The sequence below is a fragment of the Alosa sapidissima genome, chromosome 18 (genome assembly GCF_018492685.1).
Source record: "Alosa sapidissima isolate fAloSap1 chromosome 18, fAloSap1.pri, whole genome shotgun sequence".
Lineage (NCBI taxonomy): Eukaryota > Metazoa > Chordata > Actinopteri > Clupeiformes > Clupeidae > Alosa > Alosa sapidissima.
The window spans coordinates 18,417,719-18,442,575 of record NC_055974.1 but is presented as its reverse complement, the minus strand read 5'-3'; the positions used below and the strand labels follow the sequence as shown (position 1 = coordinate 18,442,575).

Below are 24,857 nucleotides of genomic sequence, written 5' to 3'. Positions count from 1 at the left end.
GAATGAGACTACTGTAGGTCACCACCTGCAAATACACACTACATCACTGTATCCATGAACACAAATTCAAACTAATAAACAATATATGCTTTATTACTGTGTTTTAACAAAAGTGCCATCATATTACAATAGATAATAGAACAATAGAGCAGCAATCACAAAAAATATAATTTTAAAAGATTAATATAAAAAATTATCCCCAGATTTTCAAAAATGCGGTATTGCAATATTTATCAAAAAAAAAAAAAAGAATATTCAATGTTTACCACTTTTAGCCTTAAGACAAATATATGAAATGAGCAAAATGCATATTATGCATATGAATAACATGGCCAATAGTCTGCAACTTCATTAGTCTCATTTAACATACATTTACTGATACATTTCTTATGGGTCAATACCTAACAATCATTAACCAATGAACATTTTAAACAGATTTCAAAGTAAACTTAGGAACCCTGTTAAATGCTAATTTTCCCCTTCAATACACAGAATATGGCCATCAATTGTGTATCATAGTAATCACATGTTCTGTATGTAAACAGACATGAAGATAGGTTTACACATATGGCCAGGTTAATCAGATGAAGAATCGTCGCCTGCCTCTTCCTCATCGACGTTATCCTCCTCCTCCTCTTCTTCTTCCTCTTCCTCTGGGCTGTAGGAGCCATCAATTGATCCACTGTGGTTTCCATCATCTTCCTCCTCCTCCTCTTCCTCTGTACTGGACTCATCATCTTCCTCATCGCTGATGTTCTGCTCTTCATGATCATCCTCACTGTCTTCGTCTTCATTGTCATTCTCACTGTGGTAGTCTTCCCCCTGTTCCTCTTCATGCATTGTACCTGGGGAAAATCACAAATTCAAGACAAGGCAGGGCAATTTTATATACTATACTACAGTATACTGCATAGCACATTTCATACACCAAGGCAATTCAATGTCCTTTACAGACACAAAACAGAGAATAGGACACAAAATAAAAACAAAAAGCTTAAGGGGCAAAAGGGGGGAAAAAAAAGAATTACAAATACAGAACAGTCATAAAACCCTAAAAGGACAGATTAGGAGAGCAACTGAAAATAATTTTGGTTTAAATCTTGATTTAAAACATTGAACATTCTTCAGGTCATGTGGAGGTTGGTTCCAGAGCTGCAGTGCATAGCAGCTAAAGCTTTACAGTGTTGGGTTCTTACAATGGGTTGTATCAGCAAATATTTCTCCAGTGATCTGAGAGGTCTGAAAAGTATGTATTGTTGGAACATGTCTGATAGGTACTTTGATCCTAACCCATTTAGTGATTTATGAACAAGTAGCAATAACTTAAAAACAAATCTGTAAGTCACTGGGAGCCAGTGAAGGGACTGGTCAGTTCTTTTATTTTTTGTAAGAAATCTCAGCATGAATGTCCCTGCCTAATATTTCCAATCATAACATATACTGTATGTTTTTATTTATTTATTTATTTATTTATTTCACAGCTTATTCTTTAGCATAACAATCAATCACATGCGGTTGCAACATTGTTCCAGTCTCTTTATAAAAGATAATACAAAAATACCTATTTGTACTCCCATAAATCTCAACAATTACAAGAAAAGCCAATAATTCAAAAGGCCTCAGACATTTCTCCTCAGAAAATTTTGTAAGGAAACAATCCTCCAACAAACAACCTCCAACAAACAGCATAGTGGGGGAAGGGCTTACGTTTATAAACTTGTGCCAATTTGTTTACCTCCTAATACAGTACGACAACACAACAACCAATAGGCAAATATATACTCACAGACGGTGTCGATGAAGTTACTGCCGTGTTGCCGCAGGGACACCAGAAAGTCCTCCATCTTGTTCTCCATGCTCATGGCGAGTGCTTCTGTGTCCACACCGCAGAAGTCCGGGGTGTACAGCGGCCTCCTCAAGAGACGCCGCATCCTGCAGTGGATACGACAATATAAATATTATAATAATATTATAAACATTTAAATAAAATATGAAAATATTACATGTAAAACAGAACAGGCAGAACTGTTCTGTGGTTAAGCCAAGAACGCATGGAAGCGATGAAGCTGGGTGAGGTAATTCAGAGCAGAGGTAGAAATATCCGTCTCCAGAAGTAAAGGTCCTACTATGTGTCCACCTAAAGCCATCTTTACACCAAAACACTTTGACAACATTAGGGAAAGATTCTTGAAAGATTGTAGTCTTAAGTAAAGCTTGAATGGGCTGCATTAGTCAAAAGACAATCTTTCAAGAATCTTTCCCAAATCTTGTCAATGATGTATAGGTTAGCATTACTAGTGAGCCAACAATGGACATTTGAATAAGTCTACACAACTGAAACCTCTGCCAATCAGAGTCTTTCAGAATTTTGAACTAAAGCTAAAGCCAAAGTCATTAACTGGGCTACCAAAATTAATAGGATGCGACCTGTGCTAAAGCATCTATGCTCTACATACAACATACATGTAGGATAAAATAACATTACTGGACAGCACAACATGGACAGGAGAGTGGCCAGGTGAGATGCTTACCTTTTCCCAGTTGTGTGATACTCCTAGAGGTAAAAAAACAAACAAACAACTATAGTGAATATAATCATCTTATTATTCATCAAAAGATCAGCATGTCTCACCTGTGGACACTGGGGGTGTGCAATAATGACAAGAAAATACCCAGATATTTGTCTAGGATTTCATTGATAACGATAGTAAGACAATATTTTACATCCTCACAGACTAGTATCTCATTTGTCATATTAGCATATTTAAGATTATTTGTTGACTTTAATCTGAAGCATTGTAAAATAAATAGGAAAACAACATTTCACCACCAGTGCAAATATTAACAGTCTTCCCCCTAGAAACGTTTCCACCAGTGGTGCTGTTAGATGCAGAAAGTTGGTAACCCAGCTAAGCGTGGGGCATCTGGGGGCATGCCCCCTCCGAAGACAATTGTGAAAAAATTACCTCTTAAATATTGACTTTCTGTTTAAGAGAAAGAGAAGGTCTGAGAGGATTTGATGCACTTTAATTTTCAAGATGATGTTGGCCGCTGTGCCTTCAAAATGTACAACTGAAACTCATTACATTGCATGTTATGTTACTGATCATGTGAAGGTTTTGCGGCGGCACTCACAGGGTAACCTCGGGGTTTAACCAAGGGAGAGACATAAACTCCTGAGTTTCAGAGGTAGTATGTGTTGCTCTGCACACACAATGTGACCACACTGCAAAAGAACTATGTGGAATTCTGTAGGTTTTGAGTTGTCAAGTTGCAGCCACATAGCACTTTTACATTCACTTGTGCAGTGCGCAAGGTCATAGAGAGTGTCCCCTCATGGTAAAATGTGGTATTACACAGCATTTCAAGAGAGCCGGCCTGGTGTAGTTGGTGTGCATGATAACTTCAGGGGATATATGAACATTACGTCAAAAAAGTTATTTCCTCAGATTCTGTTGCCATTTCTAGGTATTTTTTTAAAAAAAAGAATTTTTTACCTAAAACATTCACCATAGTTATTCTAAGTATTATATTCTTTGTATTTAAGTTTTCCTTTTTTTATTGGGAGATGGTGCTTATGACACATGTGAGATGTCAGGCACATTTGGTGGATGGCATTTTTATAACAATTAAATACATTAAGCCTTTTCCTTGCAACAGGCTCAAATGAGAGAACACTTAACATAGTGTTCTTACTTACTCATACGTACACACTCACACACTCACACACCTTGAGGAAGGTGAAAGAGTCACTCTCGTCCATCAGGCCCTGGAGGTTACGCTGGACGCCCAGTAGGTACTCCTGGTCGCGAGCGATGCGTCCACGGGTCTGCTGCACTTCAGACTGGGTGGCACTACCGGTAGCAGCGCTGCCGCAGTGGGACGAGGTGCACTCACGTAGAGCTGACAAGAACCCCGCCACCTGCCCGCTCAACACGTCCCCTAACATCGCCACGCGTTGGTCCGTATCGTCCAAGAACGCCTGCATGGAGACACGACATTCCAGGAAAATTTGCATTAACAAAAACAAAAATGTAGTTGCACAGATCTCTGACCATGTATTGTAACTGGAATCATATTCATGTAATTAGGCCCCTCTACCTCAAACTGAAACTGTATTTTAAAATCAAATGGAAACATCTTGTCATGATGTGAGCAACTAGGCCGTTAATCACTGAGAAACATCTTGCAGTAAAATGCAATTTAGACACCAGTCTATTGACCTGCTCGTAAAAGCTGTCATACAGCATAAAGCTCCTGGGTTGCCGCCCATGTTGATACCAGTACTGACCTTAGACCAGTGGTTCTCAACCTTTTTTCAGTGATGTACCTCCTTTGAAATATTTTTTCAGCCAAGTACCCCCTAACCAGCACAAAGCATTTGTAGTTGAGAAAAAAAGAGACTTAAACCAGAGCACTGTGCCATCAGTGTATAATTTATTAAACTTTGGAACTAATAAACACGTACAACTTATACTTTCCTGAAATATTTATTAAATAATTGTTTAAGTATTTTTGCATGGATTCTACTTTTTAAATATATGTATATTTTAACCCTTAGTAGGCTACCCTAAGCTGTTTTTAGGGCATTTTCACTACCTTTATTCATAAGGATTTATTCTGGTCATTGTACAGTAAGTGCCACACATATATTATATATTGTTTTTTTTTCCCCCGACAGAGTCTAGGCTATCCAGATCTGCCATCATTTCATGTACAGTATTAGTACTAGCATTTTTAAAGAATTAAAATATAAAAAGTGTATTATACAAATTCTTATATTTTGACATGTACAGTATCTCACCACAGCAAGCTCATAGCTCTACATGCATTTCATGTGTGTGTAGGGCAGACTGTCCCGAATCTGGCAATATCATTGCCATGGTGGAGGGATTCTCTGGGGCTGAGCAATTTACAGACATATGTGGTGTGCGCCTTACAGAAATAAAAATATATTTTTTTTATTTAGTGATTAAAAATGACCTTTCTGCGCTCCATATCTGTAACACGAACTGATCTGACTTGACCCGAGTTTACGTGTTAGCCTGTGTGTGTCTACCACTCATGGTTCTCTACAACTTTTTACTGGATTTGGGTGCCATGAAGGAATTTGCTAGGATCTCAAAACCGGATTATGAACATTCTTTGCCATAAAGAAACACACAATAGCGTTAGATTATAAACATGCTTTGCCACAAAAACAGACAAAAGCGTGAGGTAAGTCGAGCTATATGAAGTTATTATTTTGCTGTCACTTCGTCTGTTTTATAACCCAGAAGGATGTATCAATACTTGGTATCAAATGATAGCTCTGTGTCTCCTCTTTCATCTGACATGCGTGGCATATCTATCCGATCACAGGTCCGCGAGTAATTCAAACGAGAGTAATGGGTGTGCAGTTGGTTTTTGTACATGACGTTATTATTTTGCAGTCACTTCGTCTGTTTTCATAAGCCAGAAGGATCGACATACTTGGTACCAATGGATAGCCCTGTGTCTCCTTTCATCTGATATGCTTGCATTCTATCTATGCGTTCACGGGTTCGCGAGTAGCCTAATTCAAACGACAGTAATGGGTGTGCAGGTGAACGCAGAGAAGTATAGACTGTAAATATGATGCAATTTGATTTAATTTCATAATTTGTTTTAATCTTCATACTTTAACGTACAGACAAGTGCGTGGTCTCGTTGGAAAGCCCCACTTCTGCTCTGTCACGCAATAAAGGCTTCATCTCGCGGCTATGAACAGCGGAGCAATGTAACAGAGAAGAAAGGGTGTGTTTTTGACGCACTTTGCGTCAATCGGCTTCTAAGGGTTAGTCTAAAATCTCACGTACCCACTGGAGTGCCTTCACGTACCCCCATTTGAGAACCACTGCCTTAGACCTTTGCTATTTTGCATTTATTATTATTAGAAGACCAAGGCCATTCTCTTCAGATTGCATAGATATATATATATTGACAGTCAGCCTAAGAGTCAGTATATATATCTATGTTCAGATTGCAGCAAAGAGCTACAGAAGCATGACACAGACACTAAAGCACTGGTTTTGACTGCAGGTTGACCTTTCTCTTATGAATAACATGTTATTACTTGAAAATAAATAAACAGGAAAGAGAAGCAAAAGCAGTAGTATGTTACACCAACAGTAAGTGTGTGTGTGTGTACACACGTCATTTAGTACACTTCACCTTGTTTTTCCGTTCTTGATCATTGTGGTCCTGCAGTGTTTTTTCAACTTTACTAATCTTCCTGCTCACTCTTTGGAGTTGCTTTTGTAACGAGAACTATGGGAGAGGGAGAGGGAGAGGGAGAGAGAGAGAGAGAGGGAGAGAGAGAGAGAGAGGGAGAGGTTAATAATGACAGTTCCCAGTGTTTTGAAATGATCACATGACTATTGTTGACAATGAGGAATGCTCCACCACAGTTCTAGACTCCAGAGTATAGAAGTTTAAATACAATGGAGTCTTTCACTTCAGTCTTATATACATATTGTCATCTAAAACACATGGGACAGAAAATGCCCCAGTTCCAGGAGACCACTCAGTAAGTCTATATGTAAACATGCATAATCATTTCTAGTACTTATATTTTGTCGCTTTCCATTTGCTATTACACAGACCAGATAGAGAATGAGTAATCCACAGCAACTGTGTGACATAATTAGTTATACTAATACTTCACAGCCCTTGTTACTGTGTGGGTTACCTATAAGTGTGAGTAATTTTCAACTACATATCAATATTTGTAGTTATATTGTACATCACTCAATATTAGCCTAAAGGCGGAGTCAGGAATTTTGATATGAAAAGCTGGAAGATACCAAAACTAGTTTTGTTTAAAAACATACCTCAAAAAGAATAAAATCTCTGCATATCAGAGCATTAAGCTACTCATTTATATAGAATAACTGATGGCTAACCCTCCCTGAAGTAGCTCACACAGCAAGACCTTGTAGTTAACCTTGTCCCACCATTGTCCTAGCCTTTCAGGCCTTACCTTCATGTCCTTCATGGCGTCCTTGAGGGTCTTGATGGTGTGGCCGCTGTGCTCGCCGATGATGATGCAGGAGCTGCACAAGCACACGTGCTCCTCCATGCAGTAGTAGCGGAAGGCCTCCTCGTGCTGCGGGCATCGGCGGATGCGCAAGTCGCCGTGCGGCTCCACCAGCGTGTGCCCGCGGAAGGCCGGCAGCTCCAGGTGCGGTCGCAGGTGCTCCACGCACATGGAGACCTCGCACTTCAGGCACATCTTGACCGCTAGCCCAGCTGTGGCGCAAGAGGAGGAGGAGGAGGGAGAGAGGGAGGAGGAAGAGGAGGAGGAGGAAGAGGAGGAAAGTGGGGAGGAGGTGGAAGATACAAAGACGCTGCTCGGGCCATCTGACGGGCACACGTCCCGGGAGCCACCGGCGCAGGCATCTGAGGGCTGCGGGCAGAAGTCGCAGTACATTGGGGTGCTGGCGCGCCCTGGCCGTGCGCTCCTGCTGACAGCGTCAGAAACGGCCCCGCCGTCGCCGCCACCGCTCGTGCTTGCACACGCGCCCTGCTGGGCGGCCGCCCCGTGCTGGTCCCTCCTCTGCCGGTAGCCGTCGGCGATGTTGGCCAGCTTGAAGTTGCGCTGGATGCCGGCTGAGCCGCGTTGCTGCTGGCGGCACTCGGGGCAGCGGATACGGGCTCGCAGAAACGAGGTGGAGGATGAAGAGAGGGAGCCTCTTAGGCTACTTCCGCCACCACCCCCACGAAGGCGCTGCAGGCACGGCAAGCAGAAGTTGTGGCCGCAGGGCAGCTGGTGGGGGTCACGGAACAGGTCCAAGCAGACAGGGCATGTCAGCTCATCTTCCAGCATACTGGAAGAGTCTTCCTGCCACAGCGCCATCTAGGGGTGGGGGAAGGCAGATGAGGGTGCAGGTGTTTGTGAAACCAATGCTGGATGAAAAGTAAAAAGAGTTTGTAACTTTAAGTGTGTGTGTGTGTGTGTGTGTGTGTGTGTGTGTGTGTGTGTAATAAAATAGTGATTCCATGTCAAATCAGATAAGGTTGTTGCTGCACCGTCTCAGATCTTTGTCCAAACCTTGTCTTTATCAAGAATGGGTCCCAAAACCAAGGCCTGTAAAATATTTCTGTTCAAATCCTATGTCTTCATATTATTTTCAGCCTGAAAATCCCATTATCTGGGAAGCAATGTTTGGGCATTAATATAATTAAAATAATTATTCATAGGCAGCCTAAACTTCGGGTGGAAGACAGATATGGTGTCAGCATGCCTGAACCTTAAAGTTTGTACGCCTTTCTCATTGATTTTTTTCATTACATACTGATTAATGTATTCTACACAAAATGACTATAAACTGAGCTATTCCTACATACCCCACATACCATTTTAGCCATATTGCAAATTGGCTGCGTATTTGCAGACAAAATAATGATTGGAGTCATGTGGATACAAAAAAGTATCAAGTACAAGACCCTCGATACCACCAGTTGTTTTGCAACTTACTTGAAGTCGGCAAACAAGTTTCCTGTTCGTTGACATCACTGTCAACAAGCACCTGAAGAGGAGTGCTTCAGTTGTACCAAAACATTTGCTCACAATAATCCTTCCTTCCTTATTTTGTGCAGCCACTGCACGTAGGCTGGCGTTTTTAGGAAAAAGGTGGTAGCTAAAATCACTTCTTTATAACGACTTGAAGCTGAGCAGAGTGGCAGAGCAGTGCTCCTTAGAGCCGCCCACAGACATTAAGACTCTCGTACATTGTATTTCTTAGGTTTTTTATTACAATTAAAAAAGCACTCATCTTCAGGGGTGTTTGTTGACAGCCATTTGCCTGGAATTACCCATATAATCTTTCAGCAAATTTGGGATTTGCTCTGCAGGTCAGTCTGGCCAAGAGGCCATTGGAGCCCATTCCCAATGTACCTAAAACACGGGCATGCAAATACAATCGCTAATCCGGCATGGACAATACCATGTACAAACTTTTAACGGTCCAAATTATACCGAGAACATGTCTGACTTCCACCCTACAAAGTTTTGTCAAGCTAGGAATAATACATTTCAAGATATTAATGCCCAAACATGGCCTCCAAGATAGGCATTTCTGAGAGTGTAAACAATATTCAAAATGTATGAAAACATTGGAATTTAACAAAAATATTTCACAGGCCTTAGTTTTGGAACCTAAATATTATGTAGATGGTGCAGCAACCATTTTCCTGAATGTTGTCTGATTTGACACAGAATGGCCCAAATGGCACGCTTCATCAATACTGCATCAGTCTTGAGAGATTGCAGAGATTGATACACAAGTGCCATTTAATTTTAACACATTGCTGAGAGGCAGAATGAGTGCATTGCTCAGCATAATAAGAAAAATCCAGAAATGCCCTTGTTGTTCTCATATGTGCACAAAGAGAGAGACAGGGAAGACCCTGACACCTGACCCTACACCTAACAAAAACTGACTTTCTCTCACTGATATGTAGGCCCAACTCACTACACTATAACACACGTAGCCCACTGCACTCAGTTACAAATGCAATAGCAGGTAGTTTTTCAGAGAAAACAGTTCGAAGAGCCATTTCTAGAATGTTGCCATAGACAGTAACTTTGCCTTTAGTTTTGGCCTCTTCCGCTGTAAGCTACGCCCAACACTGTTGAGACAATGTAAAAACGAAACTATGACAATACTATTTACACTATTAACTCTGACAATGTTGAGCAAAGTTTTGAATATTTTCCAGCGCTATAGATACCGTCTAGTCCTAATTACAAATAAATATAGACAACGGTAGATGCGTTAATAAGTTAATAATTATGATCTGAAATGAAGAATAACAGGTCCGCCGCTTCAGTACACCAGCTATGCATAAGTTAGCAACAGGTAGCTAACTAAGAAGAGACATGTTTACCTATTTTGACAAACGTTATAGCCATGAAAACCTCCGCTGCACACAAGCGGTTAGAAGAGGCTCTATTATCGAAACAGCTGACAAAGCGAGGCAAACTGACATCATATGACTCAGTCAGCTGAGATGATGTCCCTATTCGCTCAATATCGTTTCTAAGTAGGCTAACATATGACAACTTCAGTGCTGCTACTTAGCCTGTAACGGTACAATTAGGTGGAGACTATACAATTATGCAACTCGCGTAGCAATTCTATTATTAGGTGGGCTAACGTTATCTTGCTAGTGCAGTCTACACATCACTCACCGTAATTTCTTCTCAGAGGACAAACGTGTTGGCTTCACTTTGGGCTCACGCATCAGATGTTATCCGGTGCTTGTCACATTTAAGTTATGATTCTAAGAGTCGCACACACCTGTGTGAATGAACCACCATCACTTTAAGTAGCTAATATGTCATCACGCAAAGCACGTAATGCGCAATGCGTCAACATAGCCCGCCACGCGCAAACTTGTAAAGCAGCACGGCGAGCGCTGGTAGTGCACGTTGACGGATCTTGATCATGGCTTCTGAAGTTTACACAGTGGATATGGTGCTTCAAACTCATGTCAGGGGTATATTAGATGCCGTTGTTAACGTGTTAGTTGAGGAAATTACTGATATTTTTCGTACATGCTTTGCATTGGAGCAAAATGGTGTATCTCATGCGGGTAGTTACATTGGCTTTACAGACCCCGCAGAGCTCCAGCACAGACTAAGGAAAAGTCTTAAAAGTATCCGACAGTCGGGTCCATCGCCAGGTAATGAAAACGTTTGCGAGCATAATGCTATTCGGCTACGCTGCCTCCATCTCGAGTCAGTCAGGAAAATAGTGGCAGCGGTCTTAGAGGAAATAGGCATAGCCTATGCCTAGCCTACTTAGCAAAAGGCTGGACAGGGGCCAAATCATAGACAGTAAAAGAAAGGGCCGAATGTGTTTAGGTTGTAGCACTAAGCCTATCATCAGTTAACTTCCGCTCTGTGTGCCTGACTGAAATGAAAAACAAAATAGGATAGGTCGACATAAATGGTCTTATGGCTCAACTTCTCTGAATGCTAAGGGTAAGTTGATGCATAAAAACACGCAGCCTGGAGACCGATTGTTAATTAAAATAGTTTGAAAATGAATCCCCCGAACATCGTTTAGCTTAATAGGCACATTAAATCCTGTAGTATATTCTATTGGTTTAATCTGTATTCAAATAAATAAAATCATTACTAGGATTAGGACTAAAAAGATATGTTAGTCTTAAATTGAATCAAAAGTGTGAACCAGCATATCTGGCGTTGGAGGGTCAACTAAACAAAAACTGAGAGACACCAGAGCAAACCAGAGCAGAGCCTGTCTACGGAGAGCCTGACATTGTAGCTTACCGAATTTTGGTTGCAGTTCCACCAGAGTTCCACTGGGGGCGATCGCCATGAGTGCAAAATGAATAGGAGTCTATAGAGCTAGATGGCTAAATTTGTCTCTTTCACCTGATTGTCGTTGAGAAATCTCAGATGTGATTGTAGTTTTTACAAGTTCAACATGGGTTATAGGTCGAAAGTTGAATGAACGAGTACTTATGTCCTTTTGGTTTCTTACAGGTTGGGTCGTTGTTGTCCATAACACAACGCTAGCATTGTGCTAATGACACTTTTAACAGGCTTTTTAGAACATTTAAGTGACGTTTAAAAATATACTCAACAGTGCGTATTTTCTTTGACTCCCCTTTCGAATGCAACATGTTGTGTTGAGTGGTACAGCTCCATAGACCTCCATTCATTCTGCAGTCGTGGACGAGTACCCTCACATGGAACCATAGAAGGAACTGCAACCAGTTCAGAAACCGGAAGTTTTCCGAGAGTGGAAGTTCTCCCCTTATTAGACATTCAATCGCTGCACCCTTTACATGACGGCACCCCAAACATTTTTATTTTATTTTTTTATTTACATTATTATTACAATATACACGCTGTCTCTGAAGACCAACAAATGCATAACACATGTAGCATACTACAGCTCATGCACGCACACACACACACACACGCACACATACATACACACACACACACACACACACACACACAGGAGTGTGACTTAGTGAGAGACTTGGGACTTGGGCCTGGGACTTGGGCCTGCACACAACCGCTCTATTGTCGCAGGAATGGATGACTGACACACACGTAGCTCCTGGTCCACAGCTCTCATATTTAAAGTAGTAGTAGGCTGCTACAACATGGTCAGGCCATTCATTACTTTTATAATCGCGGGGCAATGTAACAATGCATTCTGAAGCCCTGTTTCTTTTCTCCCACGCCGTTGTGCACAGAGGGAGGGGAGCGCTTTTATCCCTCAAGATACTTTCTCCTCCGATAATAAACTTATAATCTAAAAAAAATACTTTTTTACTCATGTGCGTTATGCTACTTGTAACAAGTTACTACCCCACCTCTATAAGATTAATCAGAACGTGAGGTAATCGTCATCATACTGTCGTTTCTTAGTCTTGCTAGGTCTCTACCTCCTTCACTGAATGACACGATGAAGAGGATGATGTTAAGGCCTAATGTATCAGACTCTGGAGCTTTTCTTTTCAAAAACCTGTCCACCGTGACGCAAGGCTATGACAACTAATCAAGCGCTGTAAATATGTGTAGATTTCATACAGGCTACGTTCCAAACCATGATTGCAGCTTCAGTGTTAGATAAAATAATCTGAACTATTTTCTCTGATGTGGCCTCCATTTACTTAACTGCGTAATGATGAAGCTAGAAGAAAGATTCCAAAATTATGCATTAATTTATTTCAATTTCATTTTATTAGCCTTTGTCAGCCACGTACTTCTGTGGCACTCTTGAGGATGCCGGACGGCACCCCGGTTGAGAAACACTGTTCTAAAAACGTCAAATACCCATTATGGACCCTTTCAAGAGAGTTCCATTATCAGCATCATAGTTGGCCCCACAAGCCTTCCTTTTTAACATTCCATATGTTATCTTAATGCAGAGGAAGTAGATTGGGGCCCGAATAGAATGTTCAAGCATTGTTTTTGTTTTTATTGTTGAAAGGGTCTATAGTTAGGCTACCAAATTGATAGCCAAGGAGCCAGAAGTGAATACACATGGATGTCTATGGATGTCTTTCATAATACAACTAAACACAACAAAATACATTTATAACCCTTGAGCCAGCTCCTTACTATATGATCTCGATGGCGATGCACCGTTTGTTTGCACCTTCAACAGCATTGCATACCTGGTTACTGCCCTCAAACGTCCACAAATGCCCGTATGTTTGTGTGAAAGAATGAGCACCTAGTATGACTGTCAGACTGTTTGGTAAAACATCCACATTGCATAATGTATCATATCAACATTTCATAATCACATCTACCCAAACAAAATGAATGAAAGGTCAGTGTTTTCATGAAGAGACTGTGGACATAACAGCCACATAGTAATAATATTTCGTATATTAAAAGATGAATAAACATCTCATTGGAAGAGATGTCCTGAAAGTAGTAATGTTAATATAAAACAGTTCACATGCATGACTATCCAATTGTCATGATTAGACTCAGAGAGCTGCATGTATGTTACAAAACAAATTTAAAGCAAAGTTTGTCAATTGCTGAACAGACTTAATTTCCTTCCATAACAGACACGTTTACTAAATGTTTTGTTTGCCTTAATGGCAACTGACCTGGGATGTCCCTCTAAAACAGCCATAACCTGTACATTGGAGGACTTGCAAAATTATCCTACCTGAAAATGGCCTCACACATTCAGATCATTGCCCTCTCTCTCTCTCTCTCTCACACATTCACTCCCTCCCTCCCTCCCATTCATTTATAGGGTGTGATGAACCGCTTTCCACCGCCATAAGGACACCAACCCCCCCTAGTGTCAGCAGACAAGCCAGCAGTCAGGTCCTTCCTCAGTGCAGTTCGGCTCATGATGTGTATGTGGCAGACTCCAAGGTAATGACTGACCTGCCTGTTGTCATTGAAACGTTTGCTGATGCCCATACCTTGTTTTCTTCGCTGACCTCTGGTCAGAATGAAAGGGAGGTGCAACATGGGCTGCTTGAATTGGGATCACAGGCGCCTCTGACAGTGCATGCTCAAACAGAGTGTAAAGTAGAGCTAGAAGAGGAAAAGCCATTGACCGCTCAGACGCCATCAGTGGAACACATTTTACACTCGGGCAGCGAAGGAGAGTCAAGGTTAACTGACGGTAGCACACCACCCACAGAGGGGAGTGTGAGCTCTCTAAGTGCCTTTCCTCTCAAGATGGAGGTGGAAGCCACACCCAGCATCGCACAGTTGGATAAAAGTGAGGGAGCAAGTGAGGCTGAGATTGTGGATGTCACTCCACCTCAGCCCAGCACCCCAGATGGTCATCTCGCCTGCCCTACAGAGTCAGGAAAATCACCTGACCATGAAGCGCCTGCGGTTGTCATAATGGGGGCAAGTGATGTCAGGAAGGGACTGGAGGAGGTGAAGAGGTGGCCGAATAAAGATGAGGAGGAGGATGAAAAGAAGGTGAAGGAGGAGGAAGATGGGTCCTATGATATGAAGGCCTGCTTGTCAGGGTCGAAGCCCAACATAACACTAAGATCATCTGGCTCAATAGTGAAGGTGGGCGCTGAACAAGTAGAGAGAGCAGGAAAAAAAGGAGGAATTGTACCTCTTCCACCTAGCTGTCCATCTACACAATGCATCAGCCTACCGCTGCCCTCTTGTTCCGTGCAACTGGACCGCTTACCCCCGCGCTTGACCCTCAAGAAGAAAACCCTTCTCGTCTGCCCAGACTGCACCAAGGTCTTCCGCTGCGTCAAGTCTCTGCACAAACACCGGCGCTTCCACTCCGGCGAGACACCGTTCCACTGCCCGCAGTGCCCCAGGAAGTTCATCCTGCGCAAGAGCCTGCGGCGCCACCTCCGGCGGCACACGGGCGAGAAGCCGTACAGGTGCCCACATTGTGGCAAGGCCTTTCGACTCCACAAGGGGCTGGAGAAGCACATGCACGGCAACGCCAGGCCCGGGCCGTGTTAGTTTGGATACAGAGAACCATTGCAAGAGTCGCTTTGAAGGAGGAATTGCACTCAATATGCCAATGTGAGTCTGTCTCTGATTTATTTTTGTGTCTCTGTGTGTTGCATTATATGTGTATGAGAGAGTTATACATATTTCTTCAAAGGTTTCTTTTTTTCCATACACACTCTGTTTAACAAAGAGGAAGTTGTGTTTTCATCCCAATTGTATGGATGAGGTGCAAATATTGCACTCAATCATGGCTGTTGAATGCCACTGGACCTTTAATGTTAAATCCTAAGTAGAAGGATATTTAGCCATTTCCTAGCTAATGTTCTTTTTAATGTGAGACCCTGACAACTTATGTTCTAAATGTATTTATGTTTACCGGGGAAATGTACAACACTGTAATCCAGAACCTTATTTTCTGCCTATGTTCACCATTTCATCAGACTTTTTTCCCAAACAAAAACTCTTCGGACAGTTCATGTGATTTGTAGTAGTTGGTTGTTAGTAATACTGTATATGACACAGATTGTTTTTGCCATTGTTTAAATACATTTACTCTTACTTAATAATTTATGTTTATTCATGCCTTGCATTGAAGAACTTGATATGGTAAGATGTGTACTGTAGTTGACCATGTCCATAAGAAGCAGTCTGTAAAATAAGTGCAGTACTACATTGTAAACTCAATAAGCCTATTCAGTCAAGGAAAGGGACATAACTGGATATAACTTCTTCTTTTATTTTGTAACTAAAGAATTAAGAAACTAAGGAATTATTATTTATTTTATTTTCCATCAGAATCATTATGTTCATAGAATGCAGTATTTGGTACACAATAACGGGCTGTTCAAAGTATTGGTTGTATTGTTAAAACATAACACATTGCAATATCATTACATTTCAGACAATTCAAAATGTTTCATGTAAAAGCTATATAAAATAATGAGGGATATGATTACACTCACTGCAATATATGTACAGGTCTCACAATGAATAAAGGTAAACATAAGGGAATCCAAGGCACTCTTCTTAAAAATTATTTTAAAAACCTTTATTTTACTGGCTATGTCACAACAGAAAATGTAAAAAGATATAGGGAAAAGCAACCCGTGTGTAGCGGGGCAAACAGCTTTCTTCAGGGTGTGCTTCCCAGACAAACAATAGACCTCTGAAGTTCGCCTACAAAAAAGCTGCCATCTTTGACATCCGGTATCTGGCGATTTTTCCTATGGGAAAATAACGTGGGGATTTTGAATAATCGCACCTGTTAAAGTCTCGTGGGGATGAAAAAGTCTGAAATGCAGACGTTTTCCTGAACACACTTTTGTCCTCTGCCTTCGAGTGAATACTGTGACTCCGGTAAGTGAAGGCGGCACACTTAGATTTTTGCTAGCCCAGACCTAACTTGCAATGCAATTTGCCATAGGTAGTTAGCTTCAATTAACAACCGGATCTCCTTATATGGGCAAATATGGCTGTTTTGGATCTTTTTTGTAGGCGAACTTCAGAGGTCTATTTCCCCTCTTGTGTAGGCTAATTGGTAACACCTGAGTGACATGGTGAGCTACCACATGAAACATACCAAAACACTCCACTAGGTGGCTGGTTGTAAATGTTCACATGAAAAAGAACAAATCACCCCCCCCCCCCCCCAAAAAAAAAAAACAGTCCACTAGGTGGATACATCGTGAATATCCACATACAGAGAGAGTCCACTAGGTGGCTATATTGCAAGTTAAGCCCAAACAACAGAAAATGATCACAAGAAAGGTCTGAAATCTAGTTCTTCATTCAACTTAGGGTACACTGTGGCCTGTAAATCGTATATATAAAATGTTTCTCAATGTAAAAGTAATTTTAATCGGTCATCACCCTGAATGTTCATATTTGATGTTAAAGGCCACAGGACCTTTAATGTTAAATCCTAAGTAGAAGGATATGGCACCATTTCTCAGGACCTGCTCCTTGTTGTGAGGCTCTACCTCAATCACTGTATCTTCAAGAAAAGCCAAAACTGTAGGTCTCACAATTCGGCCTTGGATTCGCATCAGACATTCCTCTATGTCCCTGTGATCAGGACCTGCTCTCCCTTCTGTTTCGTTTGGATCATTGCATGCTCCTTTCTCTAACTTCGAAGGCTGAAGTAGTAGTTCACTCAGTGTTTGCCAACCTTTTGTAGACTTCATGTAGAGGGGCACCAGATAGCGAGAGCGGAAGAATTTCTCATACATGGTGTTGTATGCCTGTCTCATCTTCATGACCACATTGCTGAGGTCCTGGCCCTTATTTGCCTGGAGCAAGTGAAGATGGTACAGCTCTGGACTGTGGTCGGTCTTCTGTCTCAACAAAAAACCTTGTAAATCAGTCAGAGTTGTAAACTCCGTCTCCAGCATCTCTATCTCTTTGTCCTCAAACTTCATCTTCAAAACTCTAGGTGGTGTCCCCACATATTTCTCACAACATTTGTCAGCATATTCTCTAATAAAAGTTGGGTCATCCCTCTTGGGATCAGGTTTGGTGTAGGTGAGATATTTTTCAAAAAACTCAAACCTCGTATTGACCTCTGCCTCAAAGTTCCTCATGATATTTCGGATTTTGCGTGACAGTTGAATGCCCAAACCTTCATGAATATTTTTGTGAGTCGAGACATCACACCAATCATTGTTGACATTTTGATCACTCACAAAACCTTGCAGAGCAACCTGTAGATATCCCAACTTTCCTAGAAAGTTAAAAGTCGGAGAAATGTTCACTGTACCATCCTTCACCTCTTCATTACCTTCCTCTTTCTCAGCAGCCATTTCTTCCTCCTGAAAAGCCTTGATAGCCAAAAATGCTAATCTCAATGCCTTAGATGGGCAATATTTTCTTCTCATGTAGTGAAGCAAGTGATGTTTGTGAACTTGTCCTAGGGTATCCATAATGAAAGAATTATTGGGGTGTCTTCTGATTGCCTCTCTTGCCCAAATCTCAGCATTGATGTAATCTTTCTCAATTATCGGCAAACTTTTATCGACCATGAGGTAGTAGAAACGTGCGAGAGCTTGTGGAAAGGTTGGCCGGTCTCCAAAGATCGTAGAAGCCTCCTTCATCAGTCTTGTGCACATTATCTTCCCCTCTCCTTTACTGATGTGCTGAATCAGTGTTGAAAATGTGTCTTTATCCCCATTTCTGTCTTCTCGCATGGTGAGCATTGTCTTTGTTGTCTGCATCAGACTTGGTGATGCTATCTTTGCACAAAAATTCTGCAGAAACAGATAGGTGACCTCACCCATACTTAGTCCATGATCCCTAAATAACTGAACACATTTATTGGCGATCATTGGATGAGCTACACACACATAGTCTGTGTTTGTCTCAAAATTTGTGTATGCAATTAAGAGATCCGAGAATTGACCCATCTGCTCTTCAAATGATGGTTGCCTGTGAATGCTCGGACTTTTTTGTAGAAACTTCTCGCACTGATCAAGAAGAAAGTCAGAGCCAGGTGCATACTTATTGACCAAGGCGAGGATTGCAAAGAGTTGATCTTTGCGAGGTCTTCTTTTTATTTTAGGGGGCACTATGACATTGCACACATTTGCTGTATATTCTGCTGAGTCGATATCGCCATAGATAATATTAAAACCATGGAACTTCTCGTGTTCATTTTCATATTGCTTCATGACACTCCTGTGATGTTGATCAAATTCCTCCTTTTCCCACATCTCTCTCTCCATGTTAAGTTTTGCATTCAAGAACACTGTATTGTTCAGATCACGTTCTGTAAATTCAGCTTTTCGGACACAGTTCAAAATGATGATGGGCAGGCTGTTGTCGATTTCGTTCAACTCATCAAAAAGTGCCTTCTTTAGAGTTTTTGATAAATTGTCTTTCAGCATGTCTGCATTATCAAGTAACAGCAGTGCAGGCTTTCTTCTGTTTTTTGTATTATTTTGCTTGGTGACCAGGTTTATAACATCTTTGGCGATGACGTTTGGATCAAGGACTACGTTAGTTGCTAGTTTTGTGCACCAGAAATCTTTCTGCAGATCCCATAGAACCTGCATTGCCAATGTAGATCCTCCACTTCCTGGCTGATGCAGCAGGTTAACCATAGTGACAGTCCTTCTTGTCTGATATGTCTTGATGAGACTCTTAATCTTTTCATAACCATCTCTTTTTACAAATGGCATTCCATTCTTCTCTGCTAAGTAGAAGTTCAGCCACTGAGGTGGGGCACCCTTGTAGAAGTTGGCCTGAATGTGATGTATTTTCTCCCGATCAAAGACTCTACCCTTAAACTTATCTGGATGAACGACATCTAGACTGGACAATTCTTCTGTGATGGCGTTTGCCATGTGGTCTACTGTAAATTTATTTGGTTTTAATTTAAATTAGACTGATGTTCTTTGGAGTAGGCTTTAACAGTGTTCAGCTTGTTGATTTGCAGGATATCTGAATGTGAAGCTGAAAATGGGAAAAAAAAGAGCACTGAGTTAACTGTCTATAAATTTATCACAAGCCATTTGCAATTTTAGGTACATAAAAATGAATTCAATAAATGGGAATGTGAGCTACGTTGGAAATAATACAATAATACTGAAAAGTGGAACAATACTCCTAAAGCAATTTAAAGAAATTAGCAGCAGCAGCAGTTGAATATGATGCTCATGGATGAACTGTAAAGGTCTGGCATATTTTAGTAAACAAAAGAGTACGCCCTTTCCCTACATAATCGTGCAGATTAGGATTACAAAAATGATTGGCGGACTCTAGACATCTTTACTTGAAAATCAACACAGAACTGTATGTAACAATGTTGCTTGTGGAAATGTATATTTTTATGCAAATTATCATTCAGGCATTCATTATTTCTTTAAAAAATAAACTGCAGTTGTCTGTTCACAAACTATGACCTGTAGTCCTAAAAATGTAGGCTAAAAATGTTAACTAATATATACCACAAAACTTCCACATTTACATTTAATTATTTAAGTCAATATTATTATGTTTTATTGCAACTTTACTTAAATGGTATGTATAAGTATGTAAATGAGCCATTGTCTACTGAAATGCACAATATACAAAACATACATTTTAAGTACAGAAACACTGGATAAAGTCGGGTTAAAAATTCTTCTTTTTGTTTTTCATTTTGGACATATTAGAGTGAAATGTTATTATAGTATAGCAGGTGTTTTGAATTGGAATATTTTGAATACATCAAAATACTACCAACAGCCAGCAATGTTTTCATTAAAAATATGTATTTCTTTATGAGATTTTCCTTTTTCTCAGAATATATTTGCTTCCCTTCAAGGGTGGATTTTTTCTAATTGTTTTCATTGTGAGAGCACAATAAATCACCAAAAGATTATTTTTTTTATACCTGTTTGTTGTCAACTTTACCAAAGGTGCCTATCATTCTGGAGGGTACTCTATATGCCAGACTGGGACATGGACTTTCAGCAAATTTATGAAGACATTCTCAAAAACACAGCATTTTAAGAATTGCAGGTATATATAACATATAACATGTCAAATAATTATTGACATAATGCAAATAATCAGTTGTGGAAGTGTTGTGGGGATATCTAGATTTTTACCCTATAAACATACAGGATGATAACACACAAAAAGCTGCTGTCAATGCAATGCTATTACTTATTTTCTAATTTTCTAGGATGGTATACTGTACCTTGCCAAAAATCACTGAGACATATTCCCCTCAAGTGGTACCAGCCAACCCCTCTGGCTCAAGGACTACTGTGTTGACTTATCGCTACCTTAGAATAATAAGGTTCTATCTGCGTTTTGAGTAGTTCTGAGATATTGAGCTTCAAAGTTTTAGAATTCCATAGAGTTACATGGTAAATGGAACAAGTTCTTTTTGATATAAAGTCCAAATATGTACACAACTTTAAGAAACACCTCATCTGAACTTAAAAAAAAACTTTCAAAGAATAAAAAATATGTAAATAACTCAATTTTGACAAAAATGTCAGATAGAACCTTATTATTCTAAGGTAGCGTTATGTCATTTTTAACACTAAATGATAATCATGACATTTGGTCTGAGTCCATCATCACATTCAAAATTCAAATTAGGACAACAATTGAATATGGAAATACTAGAGTAATGAGGCACAGGTATAGTCATTCATATGATAGATGTGCTGTCAATAGTTTACAATTTAGATTTACAATCTTGCAGACACTTCTGTATGAGGGTAGCTTTATCTTTTGACTAGGAACAATTTTAGATAAACTACATTTGTTACTAGATAAACACTCCAATAATGATTCATCAGTAAATTACAAAACATTACAGTCATTCAGCCTGCAAAACTGAATAATAAACCTTCTGCACAGTCCATGCCATGCATTGCTAAAGACTCTGCTAGGAGTCACTGCTAAGATTACAGATATGTCACTTGACTGATAATATAGCTATGATCAGGAAAAATGTCTACAAATGTGTACAGACAATTTTTCATCAAAACTCCATTTAAATGAAAGAATGTGTTTAAACAGATTAACCTCAAGTGCAAAGAGATCAAGAACAAGATCACCTTACCTGTGTTATTATTCTTTGCACTGACTAAATGGTGCACTCACTCACCTTTTATATGAATGTATTATGGAACACGTCATAGCCAAATCTTGTTAATCTGGTCTGGGCGGTTTGAACTCTGAGCCCTCATTGTATCTGCGAACATTGGCATAATACATTTGCATAATAATCAAACCTCATAGTTTGGAGGGGGTCAAAATATGGACATCACAGGCTGATGTCAGCTGATGTACTCTGATACTACCCCTTTTGAATACCTAGATAGACATCTGCTCAAATGTTGATAATAGCCTATACCATCTTCCCTGGTACAGGGTGGCGTTGAGTAGGTTCTTCAGCACTGCAGATTTCCTGTAAATACAATCACTTCTCTCATACATGCTTTTTTGGAATGTCAGCAAAAAAGTTTGAGTGTCAAGTCGAAATGGTTACAATGGCTGCAAGACCTCAATCAAACTTGCACATGTAGTGTGATTGGTGATAACAAAGTTATTCATTCTGTGATGTTTACAAGTGGGTTGGAATTTCAAACCCCAAGGATCATATTTTTAGACACCCCTACCTAGTATAATCCTCAGAAGGTGTGGCTATTTGTTGGTGATTGTGCCCAATGCTGAAAGAATGTTAAGTTTACATTTCCATCCAGTTATGGAAATGTGTGGTTGGGTATCATCAGCATAGCAGATTTCCCGTAAATGGAAACTGTTTTGCTCTTTCTTTTATGTAGTTCACTTACAGTTTCTTGTAAACACTCAAACACACATTTTGGAATGTCAGCATAACAAAAGTTTGAACCCAAATGTGATTTTTTTATGAGCATTTGTCATCCTGTTCAACCACATCAATGTACCTTATCATTATATTTACAGCTGTGATTATCTGTCTCTGATTGTGCCAAGTTCAGAAAGAATGTTAAGTTTCCATTTCGATCCAAATGAGGACATGTGTGGCTGTATGTCATCAGAATAGCAGATTACCTGTATTACTACCCTCTGTGCCCTTTCAGGCCTGGCATGGACTAGTTGCACAAAAGGCTCTCGGTGAGCTCGTTTGTTTCCTGTGGAGCTAGGTGTGTTTGAAACTGCCACTATTCTGAATGTAATTAGATGTACCGCAGAGCGGTACAAAATATGACGCCGCCCAATCCAGCACATTTTTTTCCACAAAAATAAGTCACGCTTGTCAAATTGTGTTCATTTCCTACTTTGTTCCTTTTTTGTGTATTTGTAATAGTGCAGAGTGTGTGGTTGTTTGTGTATGTGTGTGTGTCTAAGTTATTTTTTTTTGTGTGTTTGTTTATGTAGGTGTGTTTGAATGTGTGAGTGCATGTGTGTGAGGGTGTGTGTGTGTGTGTGTTTATGTGTTTGTGTGCGTGTCGTGTGCATGCATGTATGTGTGTCTGCATGTGTGCTAGTGTGTGTGTGTGTTTACGTGTCTTTGTGTGTGTGTGTGTGTGTGTCTTTATGTATGGTCGGAGATCGAACCAGCAACCCTTCGGTTCAAAGCCGGAAGCCCTAACCAGGCCACGACTGCCCTTCTTTTAGGGGCAGCCGTGGCCTACTGGTTAGCGCTTAGGGCTTGTAACCAGAGGGTTGCCGGTTCGAACCCGGACAAGTAGGCATGGCTGAAGTGCCCTTGAGCAAGGCACCTACCCCCTCACTGCTCCCCGAGCGCCGCTGTTGTTGCAGGCAGCTCACTGCGCCAGGATTAGTGTGTGCTTCACCTCACTGTGTGCTGAGTGTGTTTCACGGATTGGGATAATTGCAGAGACCAAATTTCCCTCACGGGATGAAAAGAGTATATATACTTATATATACTTATACTCATACTTCTCTAATCTACTATAATGTTGCTAATAGTCTACCATCTTCCCAGCTACTGGGTGATGCTGAGTATAGTTTATGCCTGTATGGATCATAGGAGGGTGTTTTTGTGCAATACATACAGGACATTGTTTTTAGAGGAATGAATTGTGAACTGATATGGTTTATAAGATAGCAGACAGAACTCTTGATATTCCATTATTGTTTGGGGCTACTGTGCCCTGTACATAAGGGGAACTTGAATTTCCTTTTTAACTTTGGAAATGTGTGATTTTATGTGTGATTTTTTTTCAATGTGTGACATGACAACAACAGTATAGCCGTGATGTATTTAAGAATATGTTGACTGGGGCTGTGGCATTCTGGGAACAAACTTCCACTAATTGTTTATGTGTTTTAGACTTGATTTGTAAGTTGTACCAACTTAAGTGTGCCCGACAATTTCGAGTCTTGTGTTAGTTGTGCCAGTAAGTCCTCCTTACTTACAATACTTAGTCCTTAAATTAGTTTGTTAGCATTTAATGATATAACTTGAATATTTGAGTTTGAAATACTGTGAAATACTGTAGGTTGGCTTTCTTTTTTAAGTAAAATCAGATGTTTTTTTAACACTGCAGGTGATGACAAAGTTATCAATGTGTGATTGTTTGCAAGAAGGTTGGCCTTTCAAAGCCAAAGCATCATACAGTATTTTTTAGAAAGCCTTACCTAACAGAATCCCCTAAAGGTTATCTGTTGGTGATCAGCATCACAGATTTCTCTTAGATTAACTTTTGCTTTTGTTTAGGCAGTTCACTTACATTTTTGTCGTAATCACACACATTTTGGAATGTCAGCAAACAAGTTTGAACCCAGAGTTAGGGTGCTTCCAATGTGTTGCCTACATAACCTTAATGAATCTTTCACACATGGAATTTAGTCTTTTGCATGACTTATGCAGGTGGGTTGACATTTTCAAAGCCCTAGCGCCATCTTTGTAGTAACTCATGATTATTGCTGACTCACAGACTTGGAATTTCACCATTTTAGGGGCAAGGCCACTTAGCCTTCAGTTGGGCATATTTGGTGGGGGGCGCAAAGGCCACATGTCAGGGCACCAAGGCCAAAGTTAACTATACAGTAGGCTATAAAACATGACTACTAAACATGACAAAAACATGAAACATAACATATTATATAACAAATATATATATATATAACATATAACTGTAAATCATCTGATCATAATATTTACATATATCTAGGTTATATTTAACATTTATTTTATATTTGGCCTGTTATGAAATCATGTATTGAACAATTTAAGCACAACTCAGCTTTAAGATCTCTTAACTAAGTCTATAAACCTTTTCCTTGAAAAATACATTGCAATCTCAACCATAGATATTTTTAACAGTAAGAATCCTTTCCTATTCTTTAGGATTTGAAATTGGAGGCAAAATTATGTATGCATGTACAGTAGCTGTCTGGTGTAAAGTGATCCAAAAAGAATCTACCTCAA

The 24,857-nt window shown here is 40.3% G+C and overlaps 2 protein-coding genes across 6 annotated transcripts; one reads left to right on the top strand and one right to left on the bottom strand.

Moving 5' to 3' along the window:
- Window positions 1–77: 77 nt before the first annotated feature.
- On the bottom strand, window positions 78–10,370 carry zgc:92594 (uncharacterized protein LOC436996 homolog). 4 transcript variants are annotated; one of them, XM_042069244.1, is made up of 9 exons: window positions 10,214–10,367; window positions 8,498–8,917; window positions 8,072–8,171; window positions 7,001–7,876; window positions 6,193–6,288; window positions 3,731–3,982; window positions 2,532–2,554; window positions 1,787–1,932; window positions 78–845 (listed from the first exon to the last, which is right to left on the bottom strand). In XM_042069244.1, the coding sequence occupies exons 4-9, from the start codon at window positions 7,874–7,876 to the stop codon at window positions 577–579; spliced, it is 1,662 nt and encodes a 553-aa protein (XP_041925178.1). In that variant the 5' UTR covers window positions 8,072–8,171; window positions 8,498–8,917; window positions 10,214–10,367; the 3' UTR covers window positions 78–576. The 4 variants fall into 4 exon arrangements, with proteins under 4 accessions (XP_041925178.1, XP_041925174.1, XP_041925177.1 ...); XM_042069240.1 differs by lacking the exon at window positions 8,072–8,171 and having other exon boundaries at window positions 10,214–10,368; XM_042069243.1 differs by lacking the exons at window positions 8,072–8,171; window positions 8,498–8,917 and having other exon boundaries at window positions 7,001–7,926; window positions 10,214–10,370.
- A 67-nt stretch (window positions 10,371–10,437) lies between these two features.
- LOC121689436 (zinc finger protein 397-like) lies at window positions 10,438–15,988 on the top strand. Of its 2 annotated transcripts, none has more exons than XM_042069266.1 (2): window positions 10,438–10,707; window positions 13,788–15,988. In XM_042069266.1, exons 1-2 carry the CDS (start codon window positions 10,470–10,472, stop codon window positions 14,987–14,989), a joined length of 1,440 nt encoding a protein of 479 aa, XP_041925200.1. In that variant the 5' UTR covers window positions 10,438–10,469; the 3' UTR covers window positions 14,990–15,988. The 2 variants fall into 2 exon arrangements, with proteins under 2 accessions (XP_041925200.1, XP_041925201.1); XM_042069267.1 differs by lacking the exon at window positions 10,438–10,707 and adding an exon at window positions 10,715–11,008.
- The last annotated feature ends 8,869 nt before the right edge of the window (window positions 15,989–24,857 follow it).

What these genes read in the sequence shown, in the direction of transcription:
- zgc:92594 (XM_042069240.1), bottom strand. Translation starts at nt 8,533, where the DNA reads ATGTCAACGAACAGGAAACTTGTTTGCCGACTTCAA. An exon ending in ACTCTTTCACCTTCCTCAAG is followed by an intron (nt 2,555 to 3,730) that starts GTGTGTGAGTGT and finishes TTTTACCTCTAG; the next exon opens with GAGTATCACACAACTGGGAA. An exon ending in TAACTTCATCGACACCGTCT is followed by an intron (nt 846 to 1,786) that starts GTGAGTATATAT and finishes GATTTTCCCCAG; the next exon opens with GTACAATGCATGAAGAGGAA.
- LOC121689436 (XM_042069266.1), top strand. Translation starts at nt 10,470, where the DNA reads ATGGCTTCTGAAGTTTACACAGTGGATATGGTGCTTCAAACTCATGTC. An exon ending in ACAGTCGGGTCCATCGCCAG is followed by an intron (nt 10,708 to 13,787) that starts GTAATGAAAACG and finishes ATTCATTTATAG; the next exon opens with GGTGTGATGAACCGCTTTCC.